General features: G+C 51.5%; 1 protein-coding gene across 2 annotated transcripts in view; it reads left to right on the top strand.

The window, feature by feature from the left end:
• Nucleotides 1-14726, top strand: part of ANXA6 (annexin A6) — a 54795-nt gene that overhangs the window by 18886 nt on the left and 21183 nt on the right. For both annotated transcript variants that reach the window (XM_059917535.1, XM_059917534.1), the window contains exons 6-17: nt 656-746; nt 1681-1760; nt 3785-3841; nt 4671-4764; nt 5193-5288; nt 5913-5971; nt 7242-7364; nt 8825-8883; nt 10268-10346; nt 12054-12135; nt 13401-13495; nt 14073-14186. In XM_059917535.1, the coding sequence (XP_059773518.1) occupies nt 656-746; nt 1681-1760; nt 3785-3841; nt 4671-4764; nt 5193-5288; nt 5913-5971; nt 7242-7364; nt 8825-8883; nt 10268-10346; nt 12054-12135; nt 13401-13495; nt 14073-14186 (1029 nt within the window). The remainder of the gene's footprint in view (nt 1-655; nt 747-1680; nt 1761-3784; nt 3842-4670; nt 4765-5192; nt 5289-5912; nt 5972-7241; nt 7365-8824; nt 8884-10267; nt 10347-12053; nt 12136-13400; nt 13496-14072; nt 14187-14726) is intronic.

Below are 14726 nucleotides of genomic sequence, written 5' to 3'. Positions count from 1 at the left end.
AAGGGCATGTTAAAGGAGGTCATGAGGACAGGCCCTGGGCTCGGGGTGGCTGGAGAGGGCGTCACAGAAGATGAGAGGATCAAGCTGGGCCCAGAGCCTGGAGAGGATTTGGTTGATCAGAATGGGCTGGAGAGGAAATGGCAGGAGCGGCTGAGGAGGTGTGTTCAGGATCTGAGGAGCAGCCCAGGCTAGTGGAGGTAGAGAGTCGCTCCCCACCAAGCAGGGAGAGACCAAATGCCCTTGAGTGTACTTAGCACTTTACAGTTTATAAAGTGCTATGATCTTTGCCTCAGATGAGCTAGTAAACATGAATTTGTTTCTAACTAATAAACTTAGCCAGGTAAGAGGTTATCACCTTCTCATTTTTCCTGTGAGTTCAGTAGAGCAACTAGTATCATCTCCATTTTATAGATGAGAAAAGAGAGGTGCAGAAAGATAAAGTTTTTTTAATGAGCAATCATAAAGCAAGCTGCAGGCAGAGGTGGCTCTAGAACCCCTGTCTCAGGGCAGCAGCTCCAGCTTGGTGCCTAAGAGCTATGTTAGGGGCACCCTGAGTGCTGCGGGTTTCCTTGCTCTGACCACCCCAGGTTCCCATCTTGGGGCTGGTGGCCTCCCATCCCAACCCTTGACTCACATGCCCCTTCCCTTCTCCCAGGGCATTGGTACCGATGAGAAGTGCCTCATTGAGATCTTGGCTTCGCGGACCAACGAGCAGATCCACCAGCTGGTGGCAGCGTACAAAGATGGTGAGAAGAGCAGGGGGGGCCGTTCAGGGTTTTTCAGATGTGTAATGAAGGTGATCACAAGAGTAGGGACCCTAAGACTCTACCCGTTCACCTTTTTTTCTCCTTCCCTCTGTTCTGTCCATCCATCCAATAAGTACCTGCTCTGTGCTGGGCAGTGTGCTAGGTTCTCAGGATATGGCGGTGGGCATCCGTATAGTTCCTGCCTGAGAGCTTATAGATCAATGAGGTAACGAGGGATACAGGTAATAAACAGGTAAACAAATGAACATGATGATGACTTGTTGTGGTGAAGAGTTATGAAAGAAACAAACAGAGAACAAGCATCCGACTTTAACTGGGGAGGACGTGCTTCAGACAGGTGGTCAGGGAAGCCTGTCTTGGGAGGAAACGAGAAGGATCCAGTTGTGCACAGAGTGGGGAAGAAGACCCAGGAGAGGGAAAGGCAAGACCAAAGGCCCTCGAGCAGAATAAGCCTGGTATCCAGTGCGAGGCTAGAGCAGTAGAGGGCAGGACAGGATTACACAGGGCCGTGTAGGCCAAGAGAGCGAGACAATGTTTATTCCAAGCCCAGTGGGAAACAGAGGAGCCCACGATGAATGTGGGCTTTAAGACAGTCACCCATGTTGCTGTGGATTGGAGAAGCAGAGAGAACAGTCAGAAGGCTGTAGCCACTGTCCAGGTGAGTGACGATGGTGTCTGGGGTAGGACAGCGCAGGTGGGGATAGAGAGACGTGGGCAGATTCCATCTCATCACATCATGGGTCAGTACAGAGAACTGTGAAAATACACCCTGGGTCTTGCCATGGCTGTCCTGGAGACTGGGTTTGGGAATTTGTCACAAATATCTGATCATTTTAGGGGCAGCAGGGACTTTTATCCTGGTTTCCTGGGGTGTCCTGGGGATGGGACTAGAGCTTGTGTTCCTTCCCCGCAGCCTACGAGCGAGACCTGGAGGCTGACATCACTGGGGATACCTCTGGTCACTTCCAGAAGATGCTCGTGGTCCTGCTGCAGGTTGGTCCACCTTGGGGCCCTCCCCGAGCTCTCTGCCAGGGTGCAGGGGGCTGTGAGCACCTTCTCCCTGTTTTCTCAAACAGGGTGGCCCGTGAGGGCCTCCTTGGCGGTTCTGCACATATAAAGTCCTCCTTGGTGTTTTGTGGCCTCCCCTCCCCCTCTGCCCATCTTATCCTCAAACTTGAGATGGTTTCTCTCTGGCTCACCTGGGTGTGGAATCTGAGCGTCCAGGGTCTATTCTGTCCCCCGTGGCTTGCACAGGCAGGTGACCTGCATTTCTTTTCACATACCCTGTCTCTCTTGTGCTCCTGTGTCCTCCTTCCTCTCTCCACACATACCCCTTCCCCCTCCTCTCCAGCCTCGCTCCTGCCATGGCTTCCCCAGCCACTGCACCTACCTGAGCTCACCAGCAGGGGCGCCAGCGGGGGCATAGCATCTCTGGAGCTGCCTGCGTGGCATTCCCCCGTAGCCAAGCCCTGCTACTCCCTCCCACCCACGGATGACAAAAAAAGAGAGCATAAAGATGCTGCACACGGTGTCCATGGCTGAGTTCTGCCTGCCCAAGTTGGGTTTTTTCCTTTGTTCATTTCCCCCCACATACGTTTTTTATAAAAAAAACACTTTGAGTTAGTTGCTGACATTTAAAACTAGGGAGATTTTGGTCCAAAACCAGATCTCTAGATTCTTTTGAGTAATCGAAAGCTCTGGCAACAGCAGGCCTGCATTCTGCACGACTGCGGTGTCTGGAGTACACATCCCACCCTGCTGCTTATCCTCTCCCTGCCCAGCCCCATGGGAACCTCTGTGACCGCTGGCCCCTTGGGAACAGGCATTGAGGTATCTCAAGTCCAGCTCCAAGGACCAAACTTTTAGGGAGCTTTATATATAAAGCCACCTCTTTGTTTCTTTCATTGCCCCCCCCCCCCCCCCCCGTTTTACAGCAGCTGCTCCCAGTTCTCTTCCTCTTGTTACCATAACTATCCTCATTCCGTATGAAGCAGCTGCGGAATTATCAGGAGATGATCTTCAAGAGTGGGAAAGCGTGGCCTTTGCCCCCATTTTCAAAGCGCATGTTCCGGACAGGAGCGTTCCAGCCTGTATCTTGGAGTCAAGGATGTGGCCTCCTCAGTATCTAACATCTAGCAGGCGGTTACATGGCACAGATTGTAAGCGTACCGGCTCTGTCTCCTTAGGCTGACTCCCAAAGAGAACCAGGGGGTTTGAGATCCTGAAATGCACAGTTCAGGGGGAACAGGAGATAAGCGTAGGCTTGACCTCTGCCCACATAACTAGGAGCCCAGTATGGCTGGCCCCTGGCCCCCATGAGTATCCCCCTCTGTCTGATGGGGCATAGGGCGTGGGTGGAGTGACAGGAACACAAATAGGATTTGGTGCCTTCACAGCTTGTGAGCTCAGATCTCAGGCCCCCAGTCTCAAATCCTCATTGGTGAATTCCTTGGGTTAAGATATGGGAGCCCCTAACAGAATGCAAATATGCAGACCTTTGACCCCTATGATATTGTTGGATGGCCTCGTGGGCCATGCCAGGACTTGTGGCAGGAGTCCTATCCTCAGAGATGTTCTCATTACAAGGCTTCCTCTGGGGTGGAGGCACCTAGGAAGACATTGGTTATTCTCAGGACTCCCGTGTTTGGTCCAAGCTCCAAGTATGAGGGAGAAGCCAGTGGGAGGGGCCCTATGATTTGCTGCAAAATAGATGCTGTGGTCTGTTTTTTTTTCTTTTTGTTTTTTTTTTTTGGCTGCCCTGCGCGGCGTGTGGGATTTCAGTTCCTCAACCAGGGATTGAACCCAGGCCCTCAGCGGTGAGAGCTCGGATCATAACCACTGGACCACCAGGGAATTCCCAGGTGCTGTGGTCTTGATCCAGTGGCTGCTGTCAGTCTCTTCTCCTGGACACTCTGGGCCACCACGGTTTTCCCAGTCCTCCCTGTCTCCACCACTGGCATCCAGGCTTTGTCCTGGCTCTGGTATTTGAACCACGTGTTCCTTGTCTTTCTGCCCAGGGAACCAGGGAGGAGGATGATGTAGTGAGCGAGGACCTGGTGCAGCAGGACGTCCAGGTAAATCAGCACCAGTGGAGGTCCCCGGGCACAGCGAGGCAGCCCTGAGAGAGGGGAGAGGTTGGGCATCCAGGGAAGGGCTGGAGGCAAAGTAATTTGCATCAGATACCAGAAATAACTGACTCACAGCCATCATTTATACAGTGCCTTGTTGAAGAAAGGACTTAAGTTAGCTTTCAAAGGTACACAGTATGTAAAGTTGGTGAGATGTATTTTGGAGCTTTTCATCATTTGTTCATTTATTCATTCAGTTAATTCATATTTATTGAACACTTACTATGTGCCAGGCATTCTGCCAAGCATTGGGGAATCCTAAATGAACAAAGTCAGACAGCACTGGGGAGACAGGCATATATTAATCACACAAACACCTTCCCTATGGATATACCATACATTCCAGGTGTTTTGAGCTCCCACTATGTGCCAGTAACACTGCAGCAGTAGATACAGAGAATATAAGACATAATTCCTGTTCTTGAGGAGCCCATGTCATAGTGGGAAGCAAGGCATATAAATATTATAATATACACTGGATCAAAGCTATAAAGAAACAGGAAGCCTAGAAGAGGGAGGGAAGGAAAGAGAACTCTGCCTAGGGACATCAGGAAGTGCTTTGAGAACAGGTGGGACGTTTAATCTGGGCCCTGAAGTGTGAGTAGGAGTTTCCCCAGAAAGAAAGGGAGAAAGCTGTACAGGTGTATGCAGATGTCCTGAGGCTACCAATTACTGGCATGTTCAGGGATCTGACAGCAGTTCTGAGTGGCTTGGCTGGTGAGTTCTGTCTCCTGCGGTTTCCTCTTTTAGTTAAGTTCCACCTCTTCCCCTTCAGGACCTGTATGAGGCAGGGGAACTGAAATGGGGAACAGATGAAGCCCAGTTCATTTACATTTTGGGAAATCGCAGCAAGCAGCACCTTCGGTTGGGTAAGCTCCAGAGAAGACCTACAGCTGCCCCCTTGGAGTTACGCCAAGATTTCCTTTCTCTTTTCCTTTTCTGCTAAGGGAGCATGATCGCTGCCTCGTCCACAACCCAAACACTAGTCTTGATTTTATTAGACGGTGGTTTGTATAGGCCCTCATGAGAGGCCTTAACAGGATGTTCAGCCCCTCCGTCTCAGTACCAGTCCTGTCTTCATGTTGGAGCAGGAGGTGTACACAGTCCCTCACAGCGGACGCAGCGAGGCTGCATGGTGGCTGGTGATGTGCACGACCTCCCTGACCCTCCCTAAGTGCCAGCCCTGCGTTCATGGTGGCACTCTGGTCCTGGCCACTGTGCCTCCCCTTCTGAAGTCCCCATTCCTTCCAGTGTTATGGGGGTGCTCTTGACACCCCTTTCTCTCTGTCGGACTCAGTGTTTGATGAGTATCTGAAGACCACAGGGAAGCCGATCGAAGCCAGCATCCGAGGGGAGCTGTCCGGGGACTTTGAGAAGCTGATGCTTGCTACGGGTACGTCCTGACATTGCATTCCCGGGGCCTTGGAGGGATTCAGGGATTCTGACCCAGGAACAGGGGAATTGTATGGTATGGAGGTGGGAAGGAGAAAACCAGATTGTTTGCAAGCCAGACATTTCAAGAGACAGTATGTCAGCCCGGGGTAGGTTGTGTGTATGTGTTTCTTGGGGGAGAGCTACGGCCCAGCCCTCATCTTGCCCAGAGCTATCCCCCACCAACCCTATTTAAAGTAGTCAGGTTCTACCGCGCTCTGCCAGCAAGATCCAGAGGTTCAGCCGGTACCTTTCTGTTGAGGAACTACCTTTCCCAGCCCCATCCCAGATGCTTCCCCATCTGACCCAGTTCCCTGTGAAACCCCGAAGGACCAGAAAGTGGAAGGGGGTCCTTGCAGTGCACTCCCCACATTACAACAGGCCCATTTCCCAATTTCTCTATCCCCTGGGTTTGTGATAAAAGTGGTGGGTCTGGGGTGCTCTAGGACTGCGGCTTATCAGGAACCAGGTTCTTCCCAGGTTTGAACTTAGTGGCCCCCAAGGAATGGAAACAAAAAAGGGCTCGGGCCACCCCTTCGTCCTTCCGAGGCAGCCAGAATAACTACCTCTTCCCCCCTCTTCTCAGTGAAGTGCATCCGGAGCACCCCAGAGTATTTTGCTGAGAGGCTCTTCAAGGCCATGAAGGTGCGTGGTGGGGTTGATGTGAATGAGGCAGGGGGATGGGGGCTCTGCACGCCTCCGCAGGACTGTCGGGAGTCTGGCAAATCCTTGGGGTCCACCGGCCAAAGAGAGTGTTCAAGGCGTTGACCACAGGACAGCGTGATGGCACTTTGTCCCAGGTGAGCTCCAGAGCCTGGAGTGCTGCCTGGTCACACACCTGCCCACCCAGTACCTGCCCTGTCCTCATGATTGATCAGAGGGTGCAGTGACCGCCTGCACCCGATCCAGCTAGCCAGCTGGGTTGGAAGCCCATGCTTTTTTTCTTTTTTTTTTTTTAATTTTTATTGGAGTATAGTTGATTTACACTGTTGTGTTAGTTTCAGGTGTACAGCAAAGTGAATCTGTTATACATATACATACATCTGCTCTTTTTTAGATTCTTTTCCCATATAGGCCGTTACAGAGTATTGAGTAGAGTTCCCTGTGCTATACAGTAGGTCCTTATTAGTTATCTATTTTATACATAGTAGTGTGTATATGTCAATCCCAATCGGAAGCCCATGCTTTTTAAATACTATTAAACAGAATGTTTATATACAATGTATGTAAAAAAGTGAAAAACACTTTGGCATTTTCTGCCAAGATTCGTGATGTTCATCCCTGGGACCCGGGTACTGAGGATAGTGCTTCCCAGGACTTTACACACATGACACACAGAAAGTGGTGATATTTCCATAGTGCACCAGGCTGAATGAACACAGTCATTTGTTGCCAGAGGCCATAGGCCCAAAGTCCCTGCATGGCCATCCCACAAGGACAAGTGGCCTGTAGCCCATCCTCTGTCTTCCAGCGCCAGAGTGAGCTGGACATCTGGGCCCCGCAGAGCCGTTTGCCTGTATGATGTGTTCATAAGAACATTCATAGCAGTATTGTCCATATTATGAAAGAACTAGAAACAACCCAGTGTCCATCAGGAGCAGCATGGACAAATAAATGCATAGTGGTGTATTTACAGAGTTCCAAAATGTGCAAACCTAAACGACGTATTGCTTAGAGTTACAAAGTTAGGTAAAATTATGAGGGTATCAAGGATGGGAATGACATGAGGTGGGGGGAGGAAGGAGATAAAAGCAGGAGGGACACACAGGGAGCTTTGGAGGGATTGGCAATTTGCTTCTTTCGTTCTTAATTTTAACATTTTATCACAAAAAGTTGTATTTTCAGTTGAGCTGGGGGCTGTCAGCACTCCAGCCTCCTCTCAACTCCCCATCCCCCAAACCCACTTGTCTTGCAGGGGCTGGGGACTCGGGACAACACCCTGATCCGCATCATGGTCTCCCGCAGTGAGCTGGACATGCTTGACATCCGGGAGATATTCCGGACGAAATATGAAAAGTCCCTGTACAGCATGATCAAGGTGAGGCGCTCACGGGGGTACAGAGAGGGCTGGGGAGCTCTCCCAAGAGAAAAGGCACTGTCCTGGAAAGCTGGGCATCTCATGGGGATTCCAGGAGCCTCAGCCTGTGGCACCTTCAGGGAATTTAAGGCAGCTCAACAGAGGAGCAAGTGTCCAGGGTGCTTGTAAGACATGAGGCACCTCTTTAGAGGAAGGCAGGGCGGGGCCATGAAGAGCATGAAGTTGAATCCAGGTTGAGGACTCCATCCCTAGGGCAGTGAGAGGTGAGCCTCCTGAAGGCAGCAGGAGGCACTGAAGAACACAAAGGAGGGTTTATTTGGGACCTGTTCGTCCTGGGCCAGGCGATGACTCTGGGCTGTCCAGCCCACGAGACTGGAAACAGGAGACAGATGCAGAGCTGGTTGGGTTCTCCTTGTTTCGGGTGAGTGGGATAAAGCTTTCTGAGTTCAAGCTGTGCTCCCAAAGTGTGTTTCTTTTTTTTTTTTCTTTATAAATTTATTTATTGATTTATTGATTTTTGGCTGCGTTGGGTCTTTGTTGCTGCGCGCGGGTTTTCTCTAGTTGCAGTGAGCGGGGCCTACTCTTCGTTGCGGTGCTCGGGCTTCTCATTGCGGTGGCTTCTCTTGTTGCGGAGCACGGGCTCTAGGTGCACGGGCTTCAGTAGTTGTGGCTCATGGGCTCTAGAGCACAGGTTCAGTAGTTGTGGCGCACGGGCTCAGTTGCTCCGCGGTATGTGGGGTCTTCCTGGACCAGGGATCGAACCCGTGTCCCCTGCATTGGCAGGCGGATTCTTAACCACTGCACCACCAGGGAAGCCCCCCAAAGTGTATTTCTAAATAGGAATTGTATAGGCATTGTGTGCAAAAATGTCCCATGGAAAATGTTTGGGAAAAAGTAGAATAAGCAAAGATAAGTCAGCTTCTTTACCTCAGAACTTCTCACAGCCTTCACTATAGTTTGTCCATTATGAGGCTCCAAGAGGGATGTAGAATATGCCGTGTCTATCAAATGTACATTTGTTTGTTTGGTTTTGGCACTCCCAATGTTTTTGCTCAGGGAGCCCTGTTTTATGGACTATTTCATGTGGGAGAGCGCGGCTGGGGATTATCTGGTGGCAGGGGTGTGCTGAGGCCAGCTGTCTGGGGAAGGCATCTCTTCTTAATTCCACGTTCAGTAAAGGCATATCGGTAGCTTGGAATTGTCCATTGGAGGTATTTACACCACGGAAATTGGCAAATGCTACAAATCAGGGCTTTTTTTTCTTTTTTTCCCAGAGAGCCAGTTGTTAATACTCACCAGTACACCACTTTCTGGTCTCAGCCACCTCCAGACAGGAGGAGAGTCAGGGCTGCTGTGACTATGTGGTCAGCCTCCCCCTGTTTGGGGGAGAACCTCCCCTCCTTGTCTGAGAGGATCCCAGGGCTGAGTGAGAGGTAACCTTTCTCTGTGTTTCTCCCCAGAACGACACCTCTGGCGAGTACAAGAAGACTCTGCTGAAGCTGTGTGGGGGAGATGATGAGTAAGTGACCTCCTGGCCGAGGACTGGAGGGCGTGGCCGGTCAGGATTCTCTTGGCTTCATCTGGATGGATGGGTGGATGGATGGATGGATGGATGGATGATGGATTGGATGAGCTTGGGGATTCCCCGAAGGTCAGAGCACCACACAGGTGAAAGTCTGCGTGTCCATGTATGTGCACATGAGTGTGGTCTCCCATACATGGAGACATCTACTCCTGTGAACTTGGAAATTAGTCTGGGGGTGTGGACCAGGAATCAGAATGTGACGGTCTAGGCCCCGCTACTTTCTTCACAGGTGCTTCTCGGTTTCATCATCTGTTAAATGGAAAACATACAGATGCCTGCTCTGACTGCTTGTTTATTCAGCGTCTCTGTATTAAGTACTCTCCACATGCAGGCATTGAGGGGAAGCACAGTGATGATGCCTCCGGCCTAGAAAGGCATACAGACCAGGGTGTATGTACATGATGGGGAAGTATACGAGCCTCTGAGAGCCCTCAGAGGGTGCACTCCCAGACAGGGCGGAGAGGCTCCTGGAGATAATGAGGCTGAGACGCAAGGAGGAAGGTGAAGAGGTGAAGACAGGGGCTGGAGGGTGAGTGTTTGGGGTGGAGAGAGGGCCTAGAGAGGAGAAGGCACAGCCTGGTTCATTTATGTAACTGAGGTCGCACTTTTGTAGCATGCTGGGGAGAGATGAGGCTGAGAGGTGGGCAGGGTCCGGGGCCTCTTCCTGGCACACGGACCTCACCTAAGGGTAGCAGAGAGCCAGCCATTGGAGGAGTGAAATTGGGGCATGACTTGACCAGATTTGGGTGCTAGGAAAGGAACTACAGGTACTCTGATTTCCCTTCTCTGGGGCTTATAACGATCCAGTTAAGTAGGGAATACGAGAGCCTCCTGTTTACCTTTGTTAAGCGCCTTAGGGGCTGATTCAGTTCAGCAGATATTTACCTGGCAACTAATAAACCGGGGTGCTTAGCAGAAGGAGAGGTAGAGATGGCGTGGCCCTAAGCTGGTCATGGACATGTCTGAGAGGGGAGACTTGGATAGAAGTCACTCAGATTATAAAGAGGAAAGGGGAGGTTGAGGGACTAGAGAAATCATCTCCTGCATGGGGCCTGGCGCCAGGAAGGCTGCTGCTCAGAGCCAGCATGGTAGGGGGGGTCGCAAGAGAGGGTAGAAGGTTCTCAGAAGTGGAGGGAGAGCTATGGTGAATGGGTGAGGCCCAGGCGGGAGAGAAGGGAAAGCCAGATGGATTTACTTAAAGTGTGTGTGCGTGAGTGTGTGTGTGTGTGTGTGTGTGTAAGCAAGCGTGTGTTGTGTGTGTGAGTGTTGCCCACGATGACCTTCCCTCCTGTCCTCTCCCTAACACCCTCCATTCCAGTGCTGCTGGCAAGTTCTTCCCGGAGGCAGCGCAGGTGGCCTATCAGATGTGGGAACTTAGTGCAGTGGCCCGAGTAGAGGTCAGACCCTCCCCCCCTCCTGCTTGACCTCTTGACCGCAGCTTCCACTCTTCCGCTCGCACCTTCCTGCTGCTCTGGTTGGCACCCAGCTGCCCCCTGGTGGCCAACCCGAGACGTTGAGTCTCACGTCTTGAAGCTTCCTGTTCTCCGCGGAGTGATGGATGGGTGGGTGGGCACTCTGGTGTTGGCATCTGATTCCTGCATTCACCTCTCACATGCTGGGAGGTGTTCTGCCCCACTAACTACTAACAGACCTTGCCAGATGGAGACCTGGTTGGTTCAATAGCAGGGCCTATCCCATCCTGGGTCCGACAGTTGGGTTTTGGAGGCATGAAAGCTGAGAACAGATGGGCACCCCGGGTGCACTGGGGGATTCTTGGTCATCCTGACCATCCTCAGACCCAGGGCCCACACAGGGCAAGAAGGAAGGGTTTCACAGAAGCACTCAGGGCAAACGCATCCAGGGACTCTGGTAGCACTTAGCCCCTACGAAAATATTTGGAACCTAGGACTCTATTACTCGCTCGCTAGCTACCTTCGGCAGGTCCCCACATCTCTCTGTCTCCATCTCTCAGACGAGGCTGTTAGACATGGCAGTCTGGATGCCCTCCAAGGGCTCTTGTGCTCTGATGTTCTAGGACAGCGTTTCCCAAATTATAAGGCAAGAGCTGTCATTGCAGATGATCTTAAGTCATATGAGAAATGAATTGAGTTTTTTTTCTGGGGAGGTGGACCTCCATGGCATTAAATAACCCTGACTCCACATAGTGAGAAAGCTGCTCCACTTCACTTTCATCAACCTTATTGTTAATGTCAAAGAAGGAGTCTCAGTTTGGTGCCTCATCTTTGCCATAGTCGCTAATTTCCCCTTTTCACAAAGAGCTGAGAGAGCTAGCTTCAGGTTCACAGCTTTTGGCAAGCAACGGTGTCTTGTTAAATTTGGTGGTATTTGAAAACATGTTTTTTGTTTATATGACATTTATTTTCATGGGTTATTATCAGTTAATGGCACATGACACCAACTTTCTATTCATGATAGTGATATAAAATTATTTTCATTCATTAATTCATTGAGCAAATTTTTTTTTGAGAGCTTACCCCTGTGTCAGGCACTGCTGCAGGCTCTTGGGATATATCAAAGAACGAAATGGACCAAAATCCTTGCCCTTTAGGAATATTTAAATGCACTTCAAAATGAATGCATTTAAATAAAACAGAAAAGAAGCTGAATTAAGTTAAAATATTAAGAAATAGCATAGGGCGTACACAAATATAGAAAACATTATGAAGGTCATTCAGGAGTGATTGAAATTTGGGCAACTCTGTTCTGGTATTTCAGAACATTTCAGCTGCCTTTTCAGGGAGAGCGTTTCTCTAAGAGGCAAGAAGACCTTGGCAACAGAGCAGGGTTCTGAGCGACTGGGTTCCAGTGCAGCTGGGCCAGAGCTGACTCCTGGGGCAGGAGCCCAGCCTCTCTTCCCCTGACAGCACTTGCCCTGCTCCCAGGCCTGGGTCTGTCTCTCTCCTCCCTCTCTCAGCTCTAGGGCAGGGGTCTGTCTGCTGTGCCTTCACCCCCGCCTCTTTCCCCCCAAGCTGCTTGGTTTGGGGCTCATGGGGAAAGCCTCCCCTCCCTCGCATGCTCCTGTCTTGGCCTGGCCCCTGGGGGGGCCTCCAGGCACCTGCTGAGTCACTTTCTGCTTCTTGCAGGTGAAAGGAACCGTGCACCCAGCTGGTGACTTTAACCCTGACGCAGATGCCAAAGCCTTGCGGAAAGCCATGAAGGGACTTGGTAAGGGGCACGTGAAAGGGACCAGGTTGGCCTCTGGAAGCAGCAGGGGTGGCAGGTGTGGCAATGGGCCTGGCAGGGGCAAGAACTGAGGCCTCAGACTGGGGTCTGCAGGATGACGGGCACTTTATTTGCTTTGAGTCTCCACCCCCCTGGAGTCTCCAGCTCCCATGGTATAGGGAGGAGGGGAGTGAGGGGGTTTGTAAGGAACATTCCCAGAGACCAAGGTGCTCCCAGGCCCTGGTATAGAAAAAAGTACTAGGTGATAAGGCTGGGTTTTTGCTCTGGCTTTGCTGCTGACTCACTGTGTGACTTTGGGCAAGTCCCGTAACCCACCTGGGGGTCTCAGTATCTCCATGCATAAAATAAGGGGTGTGGACCCTGTAACCCAAGAGGCCAGTTCTGGCATGGGAACACCCCCTGCTGGTTACCCATGTCCAGGCCTCCATTTGGCTCAGGTGAGAAGAACCACCTGTGGGTGGGGTGGCCTGTCCTCAGGAAGGCCAGCGGGGACAGAGCATCTGGGTTTGGCTTCCATTGCCCTTTCTCCCCCATCTGTCTAACAACACCTCCCAGGGGACCTTGGGCTAAGTCTTTTACCTTCTGGGCCTCATTTTCATTTGTCTCATGGGAATAATAATATCTACCAAGCATATCTAGGACTGTGAGATGACAGGGGTAAAAATGCTCTTGAAAGATAGAGTCCTTAAAAAATTAATTAATAAATAAATAAGGACAGAGTCCTGTGCCAGGTCTGAGGTTGATGGCATTGATCTGAGGGGCAGGAAATGGTACCCTGATGCCTTCCAGAGTCAACCTGCTGTGGTTAGAGGGACTTGGGGTCCAGCTTTCAGGGCATTACAGAGAAAGGACACAGGGTCCCCAAAAGGACTTAGGTTGTCAGGTTGGAAGGATCCCTTAGTAACCCCTCCAGCTCTTCATGAAACAGAAGGGGAGGGGACTTGTCCAAGGGGATAGCCATTGCCAGAGCTGGGACTGGAACTCAGAAGCCCTGGCTCTCAACCCGGTGCTCTCTGCTCCCCCAGGGGTCTTTTTTTCCTCAGCTAGTGACAGAGCAGAAAGAAGTGCAGAAGGAATCCAGGGGAAGTTAGTGGCTTGGGCCAGAAGCAAGGCTCCTGCAGGGACTTGAGGGCATAAGACTGCCTAGCCTGGCCCCTACCCTGACAAAGGTGGATGGGGCCCATCACTGGGGGAGATGGGGGAGCTGGACCAAGGCCTTCCTCTGAACTGTGGCTTTGGGGACTCAGGAACTGATGAGGGCACCATCACTGACATCATCACGCACCGCAGCAATGCCCAACGGCAGCAGATCCGCCAGACCTTCAAGTCTCACTTCGGCCGGGTAAGGACCTCAGCCTGGGCCCTGGGCCCCGCATCCACGCTCCTCCTTGGAGGGAGCTCGGCCTGTCACAGCCAGCTCTGCACCTGGGTCTTCATGGCAGTGGGACCCCCTGTGGCCACGTGTTCTTGGAGTGTCTCCAGCACTGGATTTGGGCTGCCTGCACGCACACCTCTCCCTCCCACTGCACCCCGGGTTCCTTGTGGTCAGCAACACGTGTGTGACTGGCTCCACTTAGAGCTTCGATCAGGGATATGAGTTGTGTTAGTGGCATCTAGTTTTGGCTGACCAGTTTCCCCAGGATGGAAATGGCACTGCCCCCTTTCCTTCCCTGTCTCCTGCCTCCAAGGAGAACAAGCAGGTCTTCCTCCAGCTTGGTTTTTTTCCCCCACCCTCTTTGGCTTCCTCAAAACAGTGAACCCAACATCAGCCAGGACAGACACAGGCTCCCACGATCCCTGCATCCACTTGGAGCCCCCTCTCCTCCTTCCATGTCTCCTCCCTCCATGTCTCCTCCCTGTCCCAAGTCACATGTGGGCAAGTGCTGTTGTTGGCATGACCTTGGCTCTGCCCTCTGCAGGACTTGATGGCTGACCTGAAGTCTGAGCTCTCTGGAGACCTGGCGAGGCTGATTCTGGGGCTCATGATGCCACCGGCCCATTATGATGCCAAGCAGTTGAAGAAAGCCATGGAGGTAAGGTGTGGGCACCACGGGAGAGGGGTCCAGTCTATGTGGGTGCTGGGGGGGACACAGGCACTCTTCCCAAGCCCAGGTGTGTTGGGTGTAACTCCTTGGTAGAGCCCCTCCCACGCCTCTCCTGGGCTCAGTGTCTTAGCTCAGTTCCCTGTCTCATCAACCCACAAGGCAAGGCTTCTCTTTTGTCCCCATTTTACAGATGAGGAAGCTGAGGCTTAGAGCTTAAGTTACTTGGTTAAAGTCATAGCACTAGGAAGTAGCAGAGCTGGAATTCTGATCAAGTCTGTCTGATTCGAGTGCCTGACTTGACAACCACATGAAACCACTAGAGTTTTCGGCTCCTTAAGGATTAAGAGGAGAACAGACATTCCCTGGGCAAAGCAAATTGAGATTATTGTCCTTTTAAAATTCCTGGACAAAAAAAATGAATGACTTAAAAACATGGAATTAGGAGAAGGATGGGGCTAGACCATGGATCTCAGAACACTCTGAGGATAAGGCTGTCCTCATCACACACCAGCTTTTAATAAAGAGACT

The sequence above is a fragment of the Balaenoptera ricei genome, chromosome 3, assembly GCF_028023285.1.
Source record: "Balaenoptera ricei isolate mBalRic1 chromosome 3, mBalRic1.hap2, whole genome shotgun sequence".
In the NCBI taxonomy this organism is placed as follows: Eukaryota; Metazoa; Chordata; class Mammalia; order Artiodactyla; family Balaenopteridae; genus Balaenoptera; species Balaenoptera ricei.
Note: the sequence above shows the minus strand (reverse complement) of the source record. Positions and strands in the feature narration are given on the sequence as shown.